At 47.4% G+C, this 15,119-nt stretch overlaps 1 protein-coding gene across 1 annotated transcript in view; it reads left to right on the top strand.

Moving 5' to 3' along the window:
- LOC130371258 (protocadherin-15-like) overlaps positions 1–15,119 on the top strand; it is a 191,955-nt gene that overhangs the window by 47,288 nt on the left and 129,548 nt on the right. Inside the window, exons 7-12 of the mRNA XM_056576975.1 lie at positions 563–682; positions 1,003–1,113; positions 4,352–4,522; positions 11,706–11,814; positions 12,679–12,791; positions 14,932–15,119. The exon at positions 14,932–15,119 is cut by the window's right edge and continues 19 nt beyond it. Coding sequence (XP_056432950.1) covers positions 563–682; positions 1,003–1,113; positions 4,352–4,522; positions 11,706–11,814; positions 12,679–12,791; positions 14,932–15,119 — 812 coding nt within the window. The remainder of the gene's footprint in view (positions 1–562; positions 683–1,002; positions 1,114–4,351; positions 4,523–11,705; positions 11,815–12,678; positions 12,792–14,931) is intronic.

The raw sequence follows: 15,119 nt of genomic DNA, 5'->3' as shown, positions 1-15,119 counted from the left end.
CTCTCTCTCTCTCTCTCTCTCTCTCTCTCTCTCTCTCTCTCTCTCTCTCTCTCTTTTCTAACGAGCTCAAAGCGGCGCCTTGCGTCTCATTATCTGTTCCCGTATTATTCCCGGGTTCCTGCTGGAGGACAGCCACTGGCGTTCCCGAGACGCACCGTAATAAACCTACTAAGACGTGTTTCCTCCGTGGGCGATCCAATCCTACACGGGTCGCCAGCAGTCACACCACAGAATGAGTTACTAATATAAAATAGAAAATGATGCGATTCTCCCCTGATGGAAGCTGATATTAAGCTGACTCCAGACACGCTGTTCAGACAACACTGGGGAAGGCTGGGGGCGGGTTGGGTAGGATTTAAATATGAATGAGCACGATTGCACACAAGACTGACCGTTGAATCAGAAGGAGTGAGGTGTGGTAATAGATGTCAGGTGGAGAGTGATCAGAAAGACAGATGGAAGCAGGCAGATGGACAGGTCCACTGGCAGACAGCCTGCAGACAGACAGACAGGCCGATCGACAGACAGACAGGCTGATGTGTTTGTCTCACTGTGTTCCCAGCTGACCCCAGTAGGAACCACCATCTTCTCTGGTTTCTGGGGGAACAATGGAGCGACGGACATCGATGACGGACCCAATGGACAGATAGAGTACACCATCCAGTACAACCCCATTGACCCGGTAAGATACATGTCTGTCTGTCTGTCTGTCTGTCTGTCTGTCTGTCTGTCTGTCTGTCTGTCTGTCTGTCTGTCTGTCTGTCTGTCTGTCTGTCTGTCTGTCTGTCTGTCTGTCTGTCTGTCTGTCTGTCTGTCTGTCTGTCTGTCTGTCTGTCTGTCTGTCTGTCTGTCTGTCTGTCTGTCTGTATGTGTGTCTGTCTGCCCATCTTTCTGTCCATCTGTCTATCTCTCACTTATAATCTGTGTGTGCGTTTGCATGGGTGCATGTGTGTGTGGCTGTTTATGTGTGTCTGTGTGCGTGTCTGTGTTGGGGGGTTTCAGACGGCCAACCGTACCTTTGACATCCCCCTGACTCTGGCGGGCTCGGTGGTCCTGAGGGAGAGGCTGAACTACGAGGAGAGCACCCGCTACCTGGTCATCATCCAGGCCAACGTGAGTCTGGAGCCCCCCCCCCCCATCAGTAGCACTTGAACGTCACATCGCCATGACAGCCTCCATCTCAAGTACAGCTACATAGGAATTCTACATTTACATTCACGTCATTTAGCAGATGCTTTTATCAAAAGCCACTTACAGTAAGTACATTTGTCAGAAGAAAGAGAAACAACAATATGTACACTATATACTGTATATCGCTGTCGGTACAGTGAGGATGTTCATAGAACCAAGTCCCAAGCACTTACAATTGCTAGGTTAGCCCATACCCATAGGATAAGATGCTACACAACTCAGTACTATTTTTTCATGCCAGGAAGTACATCATACAATAAGTGCGTTAAGTACCAGGACGTACAACATACGATGAGGGTGAATGTCTTTGGTAGTAATGTTGTTTTGATCTTGGTTTATTCATTATTTTTGAAGTGGCCTTTTCGTGATGAGCAGACGTTAATGTGTTTGTTCGCTGCACCGGTTCTTAAACAACGTTTTCAGAAATCTAGGTTAGGGTACATACGTTGAATTGGGCGGTTCTTACGACGGTCAAGGTTCTTAACGGTTGAATTGTCGCTGCTCCATTTCAGCGTTTGGGTCCCTCCCTCTGTGTCCTACCTGTAAACCCTGATGACTCATTGTGTCGCCATTAGTATCACATCGACGTGCCATTATATATGCTCCACGGGGCCATTCAATCATATAATTGCAGTATATATTTTTGCTCGGACGGAGCCTTCGTATGAGTCGCCACGCAGGCTGTGGAGTTCCTTTTGCTGGGTTATTACGACAGCGTTCCCCAGTCCAATCCCAAAGCTGACAAAACGCTCATTAAACAGGAGGCTTGGGGGCTGTGGTGGAGCACAGCCGTTAGTCTGTAGTTAGTTTAACATAATGTAGTAGCTGGCCACTATTTACATACAGGGAGATGGAAGTGGCGGCTGAATCATGCTAGCCCCCTTCTCAGCGCACACGCACGCGTACACGCACGTGTACACGCACGCGTACACGCATCAGCATCCGCACGCACGCACACAGGAATAAATACAGGCACAAATATACATGCACGAGCAACATAAAACAGCAAATGGGCCTGTTTGCACACACACACACAGACACACACACACACACACACACACGCACACGCACACGACCGCACACACACACACAGGCATACACACAGGAATACAGGCACAAATATACATAAAACAGCAAATGGGACTGTGCACACACCTAGACACAAGCGCAACCACATTGGATATCGGATTTGACCGTCTATAGCCCAGGGTGCTGCTATGCTGTTGTGTTTGTATGTTTTATTGTCAGGAAATGTCTCATCGCTGCAGAAGCAGCCCTCTGGGACTCTGGCACTAGCTCCTGCTCCCTGTGCTGCTAACGCTCTGGGTATAATTAATGTGTTGTCCCTCCAGCGTCACTGGAGTCCAACAGATGTGTTTATCCCCACCTAACACATCAAACTGCTTCACTCAGAGTCTAGTGAACCAGTTTGATGTCTAAGACAATCAGGGTCGGACGGATAAGGCATTTATTCATGCAACAGAAAGATATGTTTGAGGCGGATGGGTGAATGCATTAATGAAAAGAAAAAGCAAAGATAACAGGATTTGAACTAATCGTAATAAAAGCTTTTAGTTGTATAATTAACTCACATTGTCAGCATGTGCAAGGTGTCAAAACCATCGGGTTAGTATTCCTCTTTTAACTCATTTGTTCAAATTAGCAACTCCCCATTTCAACGTTTTGGGCCAATAAATAAAAGTATAGCCAGTACACGCCTCAACTTTTCAAACTGTCCAACATATTCACTGACAGCGCTTTTGTTCTGCAAGTTATATCTGGTTTACAGTGGTTTCCTCGATAGGCGTTTCCCTAACTGAAAGCCCTGTGGTTTATTGACGTTGAATGATGAGTAAACCCTGCAAAGGAGGTTTAACTGTGAATGTACTCCCCGCATCCTCTAAACAAAACACCAGGAATTGGACTTTGGGAAGGGCATGTCAAGAACTATTGACAGCAAAGAGTGATGGGCCGAAGCATTTTATTTTACTGCATCTGAAGGAAGGTGTATGCATACAATATAATAGCCCAGCTTGGGGAAAAAAGGAACAGAACTCTGTAAACAAATATGGTACACGGAACAATAATATATAACAATAATGTAGTAACCATTTCTACATCTGACTCCTGCTCATCTGGAAATATTGAACCCAATTGCCCTAATCAACCTGGTTGTAGTGGTTTGGTGACCCTCCCGTAGGGGTTCAGATCACCTGGGGCTTAAGCTCCCCCTGAAAAAGGTTAAGCCCCCTTAAAGGCCCCCTTCCCAAAACTATTTTCTTTCCATCTTGTGATGGAAAGTGTTAATATAATTTTCGATTTTTGCACAGGAGGATCTTTTGTAATTGTGCTTGCTAATTGTGCTGGCTACATCGCCCGACAGCTCCCACAGCTCTCACAGCTCTCACACCTTTCAGAGCTTTGAGAAGAAGAAAAGCAGGAGATGGCGTTATCTTTCTTTATTCAAGTACAAATGGCAGTGTGATATTGGACTGTATTAATGCGAATAATGGCATAGACCTGAGTCACTGAATAGATCGGTTTGTTCGTCTTTGATGTGTGGATGGATACCGGGGATGATTGGAACTGTCAGCTGTTCACGGGTCATAGGTTTAATTGATCGGAGAGATGGAAACAGCAACGTACAGCAGTAACTTTACCTGGGTTTCTGAATCTCTGTTTCGCCCCTTCTCACTCCTTCTCATTGTTCTAATTTACTTTCTTATTCATCCCGCCCCCTCCTCTCTTCTCCAAACCTTGTCACCCCCCCCCCCCACCTCGATCTCCCCATCCCTCCTTCCTGTCAACCCCTCCTCTCCTCCCTCCATACATCCCTAACCCTCCTCTTCATCAACCCATACTCCACCCTCCCTTTTCTCTGTCCGACCCCTTAACCCCCTCCATCTCTTCTTCTCCCACGCACCCATCCTCTCTCTCTCCCTCTCCCCCCCACCCACCCATCCTCTCTCTCTCCCTCTCCCCCCCACCCACCCATCCTCCCTCTCTCCCTCTCCCCCCCACCCACCCTACCTTCCTCCCTCTCTCCCTCGATCCTTCCATCCATCTCTCCATTGATCCGCCACCTGGAGGCTCCTCTGCTCTCCCGCACATTCACCCACCTCCATCCCTCACCCCATCCCTCCCCCTTCCCTCCCTCCAGGACCGCGCCCCCTCCCCCAGCCCCCGGCGGACGGCCACCACCACCCTGACGGTGGACGTGCTGGATGGGGACGACATGGGGCCGATGTTCCTGCCCTGCACCCTGGTGGGCCACACCCGCGACTGCAGCCCCCTCACCTACCGGGCCAACGTCCTGGAGCTCACCCACCCCGTACGTGGTTTGGTGAGCAGGGAAACGTGTGAATGTTAGTTTGTGTGTGTGTGTGTGTGTGTGTGTGTGTGTGTGTGTGTGTGTGTGTGTTTGTGTGTGCGGGTAAGCGAGAGAGTTTGTGTCTGTGTGTGTGATTGGAACTGTGTGTGAAATAGACAGAGATTGTGTCTTTTTTTTGTGCGCATGTGTATGTGTCTGTGCGTGTGTTTGGATCTCTCTGTGAAAGAGAAAGAAATTTGTCTTTGTGTGTGCGCATGTATATGTGTATGTAAGAGTGTGTGAGAGACAGGGGTAGGAAAATGTGCTTGTTTACATCTATATTTGTGTGCTTGGGTGTGTGTATGTGTGTGTGTGTGTGTGTGTGTGTGTGTGTGTGTGTGTGTGTGTGCTTGGGTGTGTGTGTGTGGGGGGGGGGGGAGAGGCAGAGAGAGCTGATGTCTGTGCTTGTTTGTTTAGAACTGTGTGTGCGAAAGAGACAGAAATTGTGTCTTTGTATCTGCGCATGTGTCTGTCTGTGTGTGTGTGTGTGTGTGTGTGTGTGTGTGTGAGAGAGAAAGAGAAGGAAAATGTGCTTGTTTACATCTATATTTGCATACTTGTGGTCGAAAATGTGTGGGTGTGTACATGTCTGTGTACGTTTTGTCAGTGTATTTGTGTGTGTGAATGCGGAGGAACAGAGCGACCTTGCTAACCCCTGACCCCCCCGTATCCTATTATCAAGTCGTTACTTTAAAGATCAGCATCTCGCCTCTCGTCTCCACATGTATGTTGTGGTACCGGCCTTAATCTATGACACGCACGTACAGCGTGCTTCAGCGGTTCACAACTCAGCCCCAATTGTGTGATACGCAAATGAAGAATGCACACATACACACACACACACCCACACACATCCAAGAATACCCAAAGATGCAGACAAGCACACTTTCTCGCTCACACACACACACACACACACACAGACACAGAAACACACACGCACACACACACACACACACACACACACACACACACACACACACACACACACACACACACACACACACACACACACACACACACACACACACACACACACAGGTAAATCTCCTTTAAACCTCGAGGGTTTGAGTTGGAGTAAGCGGCGTGTGCTAAGCAGTGTATGGTTTATGACGGAGGCACAGATGGCCCCACCCTGACCCAGCCATGGACCTGGAGGGGGAGATGAGGGTGGTGGTCTGTGAGCAGAGATTGCTAATCCAATTAGATTCTCTGATGCTATGGAGTGTGCGGTGTGCCGCCCCATGCTGCAGGGCCACATATACCGCCTCTTTCCTCTGCAAAACGTCCTTGAACAACGCACTACCTTCCCACCTGCTTCTCTAGTGCTCGTGGACCCCAGTGCGCAATAAAAGAGCACACGTGTGAACACGACAGCTGACCCTGATCCATACCCTTTAAATGGCGCTATTCACACGACTCCAACCCCATATTGCTCTTTATGGGTGTGTTTGTGCGTTTTTGGGTGGATGCTTTTGCCCAGAGTGTCCCTTGCAACATTGCGTGTTGATGGATGACCCTGGTGGGATTTGAACCCATTAACATGGCGGTGTTGAGGCCACACTCTATCAGCTTGGCTACGCCGGGCAGGCAACCTTTCATATACATGTGTTTATGTGAGGTCCCGTCGCTTATGTCTCCCTGAAAATAACCGTAGCTAGTTAGAACATGGCCTCCTCCCCAGAGCTCTGGCTGGATTGTAGAGATGCATAAACTCTGAAGGTAACTTATAAGAGTGGAAATTAAAAAGAGATGTGCAGAGTGTGTAGCGTAGGCGGCATGTGACTCAGGAGGTAGAGCGGGTTGAATGGGACCCGGAAGGTTGCTAGTTCCCTGAGAAAGACGCCTCACCCTGACTGCTTCTGACGAGCTGACTGTCGCCTTGCAGGGCTGACATCGCCGTCTGTGTGCATGAATGGGTGAATGGTAGGCAATATTGGAAAGAGACTTTAGTGGCCACTGGTTATTAAAGCGCTATATACAGTAAATGCAGTTCATTTACTATTTAATAAGGGTGGAGATGAAAAGAGATGTGCATATAGATGTGTATATGTCATTACAGTTGCTGAGTGTTCATCAGACGAACGGGAAGAAGACCAGCTCTCTCCAGATGATTGCTCTTTAGCTCTATTCTCTCTCTCTCTCTCTCTCTCTCTCTCTCTCTCTCTCTCTCTCTCTCTCTCTCTCTCTCTCTCTCTCTCTCTCTCTCTCTATGTTCAGTCTTTATCTCTTGCTCTTCAACTCCCTCCATCTTGTTCTCTCGTTCTCGCCCTCTCCTTCTTGTTCTCTATCTTGTTCGCTCCTGCCCTCCTCCTCCCTCTACTACAAATTGTTCCGTTATTCTTCAACTACATACACATGCATGCACATACACACACAGGCACACAACCGTACATGCACACCAGCTCGCGCATACGTGCCATATGTCTCTGTCCACTGGTCCTCAAACAGAGGACAGGTGGACAGAGAGAGAGAGAGGGCTGTCACATATACTGCCATATTATCCTTAAGAAAAAGATTATTCAAATGAAGCTATAACCTTTTTTTAAATGAAGTACAACAGCCATGAGCGCTGAAGGCACACATGTACAAAGGATGTCCCGACCCATTCTGTGTTTCTGGAGCAACGTACTTACTGTTTTCTTCACGGCTGACTTAGGAACCGCCCAGCGCTATCAATGTTGTCCTGATCTGTTTGATATTGTAGATGGTTGATTGTCGTCTGTCACTGAGTCTAGTGCTGCCTGACCAGTCCAGGGCACTCTTGAAAATTAGATTTTTTTAATCCCAATTCCCTGTTAGATTAGTATTTAACTATTTTTATAAGCCTCCCACGTTACCCCTTGCCTCGCAGACCCACCTTGGAGAGTAGAGAACTATTGGGTTGGATTAGTATTGGACCCCAGACTTTCCTTGGTACTGAAACAGGTACTCCTTTGAACCGCGTACCCGATTCAAACATGTTGGGGGTCCCGCTGTCCTCCAGGCATCCGTCTTCTGTCAGGGGAGGCGGTGGGTTTGTATTAGTACTGTGCTCAACGGGGTGGGTTGTGTGTGAAGGAATAGAAACAGTGTCAAAGTCTCCATGGAGTGTGTTTGATGATTGTGTTATGGAGACTGGCTCCTCCTCCTCCTCCTCCTCCTCCTCCCCCTCCTCCCCTCCTTTGTTCCTCGCCTGTGGCCACCCAGCTGGGATCTCCATCAGAGACACACTCACTCTGACCTCCTCAATACATGTGGGACGCTGGGGACCTTGCATGGTGCCATGGTTCTCTTTCTTTCTTACTTTCTGTCTTTCTTTTTTTACATTCTTCTGTATGTCGCTTTCTTTCTATTTCTCTTTCTTTCTTTATCATTTTGTCTCTTTAATTTCTTGCCGTCTGTCTGCCTCTACTCCATTCCCTCTCTGGCTTTCATTCTATCGTTCTATCTTTTTATCTTTTCTTTCATTCTATCTTAATTTATGTCTTTCTTTCATTCATTAATTTGTTCTTTCTTTCTTTCTTTCTTTCTTTCTTTCTTTCTTTCTTTCTTTCTTTCTTTCTTTCTTTCTTTCTTTCTTTCTTTCTTTCTTTCTTTCTTTCTTTCTATCTTTTCTTTCATTCTATCTATCTTTCTTTCTTTCTTTTCATTCATTCATTTGTTCTACCTTTCATCATTCTTTCCTTGTTTCCTATGCGCTGGGTTCTTCCTGGACTTCATGGTGTTTTGCAGACTGTTTGAGGCCCTTAATCTGTGCTTGGTGAATGCGAAAGCAGAGGGGGGGAGTCTAGCTGCGGTCGGTGGTGTTGAAGTCGCAGAAAAACATCTTGTTACAGCGGCCCAGCTGTGTGCTTCTGCTTTCTGCTGGAACAGAGCACAGCATGTTTATTAAGATGCAATCAGCCATGGTGGTTAGGGCACCGAGGGCTGGTGGCTGGCTTTCCTCCCTTGCTTTGTCTATCGGCCCGTCTTTCTCTTGCCCACACTTTCCTTCGCCTGTCTATATCTGTTTCTCTCTCTCTCTCTCTCTCTCTCTCTGCCTGTCTATATCTGTTTCTCTCTCTCTCTCTCTCTCTCTCTCTCTCTCTCTCTCTCTCTCTCTCTCTCTCTCTCTCTCTCTCTCTCTCTCTCTCTGCCTGTCTATATCTGTCTCTCTCTCTCTCTCTCTCTCTCTCTCTCTCTCTCTCTCTCTCTCTCTCTCTCTCTGGAGGACAGCTGTCATCATGCCTTACCAGGGAAGACTTCCAGAGAATGTGGACGGCTGTAGGCATGTGTGAGCATCCACAATAAGGTCTCTTTCTCTATCCCTCCCTCGCTCTCTCTCTCTCCCTCTCGACCTCACAGCAAACGCCTCTGACATGGCCAAGAAGGGGTAAAGCCATTCTTTGGCGTAATTGTACAGGCAGGAAGATGCCAGTGTTAAATTTAGAACCATTGTTCACAATAAGAATAGAGGACATTGTAGCAGCACAGTTCCATTCCTCCAAGCAAACCAGCTGCCTGCATCCACTCCCGTTAAGTAAGCAGCAACTTTACTCCAACGTCACAGTGAATGTAGATGAATATCATTAATGAGCGGATGGCAGGAGGTAATAAAGGGAGTGGTAGGGGAGCAGTGTTACGGTGGGACACCCAATCACATCCAGGACTACAGGAGGGTTCCTCATGTCTCTGGCTGCATCGAAGGTGCATCATGCCAAGAGTGAATCAACGTTTCTGTGCGGCGCCAATTATCAAACTCGTGCGAGTAACGTAAATTAAAGATTTGGTGTGAGCACGGCTTTACTGTTCTCATAGAGGTTTCATCAGTCCTTATACAAATCCAGAATAAATACGCTTACAAATGGTGAACACGACATTTAAAGAAGGAGCTTCCTTAGGGCACGGCCAGTGCTGTCATTTTTGTTGGATTCCTTGTTCTTTTTGACATGAGAACGACATTCTCACCTATGACATGAGACGAAGAATTTGGATTCCTTGTTCTTCTGTCTGTGACATGGCCAGCTTGACTGTGACTCTTGAGCTGAGATCTCGCTGTCCTGCCTCTGAAGAGCTACCTGAGGCTCGGTGATCTGTTTTCAGTGGACTTTTTGTTTTAAGACGTCGTTGGAGTTAAAAAGCCAGTGAACTGTTTAAGCTGAAATTCGATCACAAAAATGTCCCTCTGACGTTTCAGTCAATGTGTGTTGCTGCCCAGACACGCCTCCACACATCACTCAGACGTCACTAAAGGACACCGCCTGCGTTCCCTTCAGAGTGGAACATCCAAACAGTGTTCTTGGGGATAACAGCAATAACAGCTAAACACCCCTTATTAGCTAAATGAGGAACTTATTTCAGTGGCAGTGATAAAATGTCATATTTTGACGATCATATCGTCAGACTTATTATCATGGTTAAAATGAACAAATAGAGAGAGAGATTAGGAGAGGGAGATAGAAAGATAGAAAGGGAGGAATGGGGCTAGAGAAATGGAAGAGAGAGTCCAGTCAAGTCCAATTTATGTTTTTCAGTCACATCATCACATCGACCAAAGGGCTCTACAGCTCAGAGCAGGCAAGAGAATTCCCAATGAGACTAAAAGCAAAAACACCCGAATACGCATCCATACACATAGCACATAGGTACACAGGTACAAATCGAGAAATTATAGGTATAGGCACAGTCAAACCACATTAGGAGATTCCAATGGCCGAAGAATAAAAGTATGCTTTGTGCCTTGGAACCAAAGGAATCAGTAGACGGGGCGAGAAAGATGAAAGGGCAAGGTTGGCCACAGAAATGGGATAGAAAGAGAAATGGGGAAAAATGAGGGTGAGTTGTGAGGAGATGGGAAGAGAGAGGGCAAGGGAGGGAGGGTAAGCATGGTATAGAGAGAGGGAGAGAGGTGTGATACTGTGATCCCAGAACGTAGTATCCTGGCTTTGCCAGGCTATCTTGCAAGGTATTTCTTGTCTCTATATTAAGCGCGACTGGGCTTTTGGTGAATATGTGATAAAAGATATGGCTCACCATGCAATTATATGAAAGAATTTAAATGAGCTGCGCATCTGCGATCACCAGTCAAATTGCAAACTGCAATTAGTCTGGAACCTCTCCATGCATTTTCGATTTCCAAGGGGTGTCACCAATGGAAGCAGACCAAATAGTCTCTGGACGCAATTGGATGGCCTACAACCAATCATACCAATGGAACGTGTAACGCAGTGTTGAGTGATGATTTTTTGGTTCTTTTAACAGACAACCTTTTTGCAGCCGAGACATCTTTCTCCTTAACAAAAGCTTTAGGTGCAGTCGTTTGTTTCGTCTTTTAGTGAAAATATACCGTCCAGTTCGTTTAACACTCGGAATACGAGTGCAATCAACCAATCTTTGGATCCCAGAATATTGTTTGCTAACAATTCCCCAATTCTTTGCTTGCCTCCCTCTCATGGTTGTGCGTGGGTTGTGTTGCATTTACAAAACCCACGTTGGATTGATTCGATAAACTCCCAACTAAACCTTGCATGTCATCACAATCCCCTCCCTCCCCTTCCGTCTACCGACCCTCCCTCGCACGCTGTCGAGTAAAGCAAGAGGATGCAGAGGTAGGCGGCAGACGAATGTGTTCGGCCGTTAGGGGGGTAAATGAAATTCCACCTCAGTGCCGCTCACGCTACTAATGAAACCCTTCTTCAAACTAGGAGAGATTCACCCGCTTGCGGGGGGAAGATATACACTTCCAAGATCTCTGTGATTTACACCTAGAGCAAGAGGGCGGGAGGGCGGGAGGGAGGGAGGGAGGGAGGGAGGGAGGGGTAGTAATGGGGAGAGGGGGTGAGGAAGGGACGGAGGAGGCAGGCAGAGAGAACGGGAGGTGGAGGAAAGTAGGAACCGAGAGCGATCACAGGAGAGCTGGAAAAGTAATATGAAAGTAGTGAGTAGGCAGGATGTTAATTACACTTCTTTTCCGCATTAAGCTGTTTATACTACTGGATATTAAAGCCCACATACATGGTTTGTCGTTCGGAATACATATGCACGATTTGTTGCAGTACATCTAATATATTTCTTACATCTTATCTATTCATTGCACAGGCTTTTATCCAATCTGCATCTTCTCATCAAAACATAATTTGTTTTCTAATTGCGTCTGTTTCCATGGTGATCTATCCCATATCTGCAGGAGAGGGTTAACCCAGTCAACGTGACTCCGCCCATCCAGGCCGTGGACCAAGACCGGAACATCCAGCCTCCTTCTGATAGGCCGGGAATCCTGTACTCAATCCTCATTGGTAGGTTGAAAAATGAAAGGACGAAAACTGAATTAAATTATATTATTCTCACTTACAACTCTTAATCAGATTAGATCCCACCATAAATCAAAATGAAGCTTACTCCGGCTGGTTGCTGGCAACCGCCTACCCTGGCTTACTCCACTATATACAGTGTCCCCTATCTGCCCCTTGATGATTGTCTCCGTAGTCACGTTCTCCCCCCCACCCAACTTCAGCATGTGAGGTGAGCGTCCACTGGGAAAGGCAGTGATATCAAACACGGGAGAAATGTCCGCTACACTATTACACTCACCGTTCTACAATTTGATGCTTCAGAACTTCTATAAAGCCTGGAGTCGTTGGCCAATCACATTCCTCCCTATCAAAGCACTCGTAGCCGTCAATCACTTGCAGACTGACACCACTGCTGTTGGGAGGAACTCCCTTCTAACAGCATATTAAGGAGAGGGGGGGGGGGGGGGGGGAGTGAGAGGGAGAGGTGGGGTTGAGTGATGTGGTGGGGGAGAGCAGAAGGTGGGAGAAGAAGAGAGGCGACGTTGAGAGGTCGACTGACAGTGATAGGGAGGGGGGATGACCAGAGAGATGGAGGTGATCATTTAGTTATTTTCTTCCTGTTTCATTCATTAATTTGTCATTCATTCAAGCAATGTTCACATGTTGGCTGTGTGTGTGTGTGTGTGTGTGTGTGTGTGTGTGTGCATGTGGGTGCGCGCGTGTGGGTGTGTGCGTGCACGTGTTTGTGTGTATGTGTGTGTGTGTGTGTGCGTGTGCGTGCGCGTATCTGTGTGTGTGTGTGTGTGCTTGAGTGTTTGTATGTGTGTGTGTGTGCTTGTGCGTATCTGTGTGTGTGTGTGTGTGTAGGTAAACCAGAGTCGTATGTGGAGTACTTCAGTCTGAACAGCACCACAGCAGAGCTCGTGCTGCTTAACCCAATCGACAGAGAACTGCACCGCAGGTTCGACCTGGTCATTAAGGTGAGTGTGGGAGTGTGTGTTTGGTGTCTAAGTGTGTGTTTCTGTGTGTGTGTTTGTGTATGTGTGTTTCTGTGTGTGCGTCTGCATCCGTATATCTATGGTGCATCTTTGCGTGTATCATTGAAAAAGTTCTTTGTTATTATTCTTTTGTTTAATTTTTTAACTGCTTTGGCAAATTGTAAATGTTAATTTCCCATGCCAATAAAGCTCCTCTGGATTGATTTCAATGGAGGGTTCCATCAAACAATTATCTCGCCAAACAGTAAATCAAACAGAATAATAGCAACATAACATTTCTTCAAACCGTTAAGCTAATGGTGCACTCTCCTGACAATAAATGTACCAAATTCTTACTCTGCAGTACCCCTATTAAAGCTCAAATAAAGACAGAATGCTCAAAGTTGCACAATTTCTTATTATATATTTCAAAGTTCCCAAACGCTAAGCTTATATCGTAGCACATGCTCTTACTAGCAGAAATTGGCACAACCAGAGTCGACACAGGTGTATTCTTCTTGATTAGAGCTTGAGGCTGCTAATAGCATTAGCTCTATAAATTATGTGTTGCACTGCTAAAGGCATCCCCGGGAAAGGGCAATCTGGTGTGTGCGTGTGTGTGCGTGTACGTGTGTGTGTGTGTGCGTGTGTGTTTTTTTATGTGTTTGTCAGATAGATGTGTATATCTGTGGCCGCTTTGTTTGTGCGTGCGTGGGTGTATTTGTATGATAATGATGAGGTAATGTTTTTGCTCTTTAACTTAAACAAGGAATGAAGGAATTAAGGAAGACAGGGAGGGAGAGAGGGAGAGTTGGGAAAAGACCGGAAGAAAATAATAACATATTGAACCCAGCCGGGCATACAGACAGACAGAGAGAGACAATGAGATAGAGATAGACAAACAGAGATACTGGCAGGTAGACAGACAGGCAGGCAGGCAGGCAGGCAGGCAGGCAGGCAGGCAGGCAGGCAGGCAGGCAGGCAGGCAGGCAGGCAGGCAGGCAGACAGACAGACAGACAGACAGACAGACAGACAGACAGACAGACTCCAGCAAATGGACAAGGAGTCAGACAAGGTCGCCCATGTTTACATCCGTCAATCACAGCAAAGTTACCAAACTTCTCCCGAAGTAAGTCGCCCGACTTCCTCACCTTCCGGCCGACTGGATGTTCATATAAAGGTCTGTCTTCATCCTGACAAGCACTCACAGTGCCGCGTTGGAACTGTAATGTACTGTACAGCTACAAAGTCCTCACACCCCAACGTAACTGTCAAAGATCACCTTCACATTGTCGTTCATTATCTCTCACCTCTGTCTTTCTCTCTCTCTCTCTCTTCCTCTTCCACTATCCAAATCCCCCTGCATCTCTTCCGTCTCGTCCACTGTCTCCCCTTTCTCACCCAATATATCCTCCCTCTCTCTCTCCCTCCCTCCATCAATAATCCTCTCTCTCTCTCTCCCCCCAATATATCCTCCCTCTCTCTCTCTCTCTCTCTCTCTCTCTCTCTCTCTCTCTCTCTCTCTCTCTCTCTCTCTCCCAATATATCCTCCATCTCTCTCTCTCTCCCTAAATCCCTCCCTCCATCAATGTCCCTCTCTCTTTCTCCTTCAATATATCCTGCCTCTCCCTCTCCCTCCTTCCCTCACTTTCCCTCCCTCCCTCTCTCTCTCTCTCTCTCTCTCTCTCTCTCTCTCTCTCTCTCTCTCTCCCAATACATCCTCCATCTCTCTCTCTCTCCCTAAATCCCTCCCTCCATCAATTTCCCTCTCTCTTTCTCCTTCAATATATCCTGCCTCTCCCTCTCCCTCCTTCCCTCACTTTCCCTCCCTCCCTCTCTCTCTCTCTCTCTCTCTCGACTTCTCCTTCTCTCTCTCTCTCTCTCTCTCTCTCTCTCTCTCTCTCTCTCTCTCTCTCTCTCTCTCTCTCTCTCTCTCTCCCTAAATCCCTCCCTCCATCAATTTCCCTCTCTCTTTCTCCTTCAATATATCCTGCCTCTCCCTCTCCCTCCTACCCTCACTTTCCCTCTCTCTCTCTCTCTCTCTCTCTCTCTCTCTCTCTCTCTCTCTCTCTCTCTCTCTCTCTCTCTCTCTCTCTCCCTGCATCACTCCCTCCCTCCCCCATTCCCCTCACCCCTTCGCAGGCTGAACAGGACAATGGTCATCCTCTCCCGGCGTTCGCCAACCTCCAGATCGAGGTGTTGGACGAGAACAACCAGGCGCCGTACTTCCTGGAGACGGGGTACCATGGTTACGTCAGCGAGGCGTCCCCGGTGGGGGCGACGGTGGCGTTGGACCCGGGCCTCTCGGCGCCGCTGGCTCTGGTGGCGCT

This window comes from Gadus chalcogrammus, chromosome 18, assembly GCF_026213295.1.
Source record: "Gadus chalcogrammus isolate NIFS_2021 chromosome 18, NIFS_Gcha_1.0, whole genome shotgun sequence".
Lineage (NCBI taxonomy): Eukaryota > Metazoa > Chordata > Actinopteri > Gadiformes > Gadidae > Gadus > Gadus chalcogrammus.
This window is presented reverse-complemented; position numbering and strand designations above follow the sequence as displayed.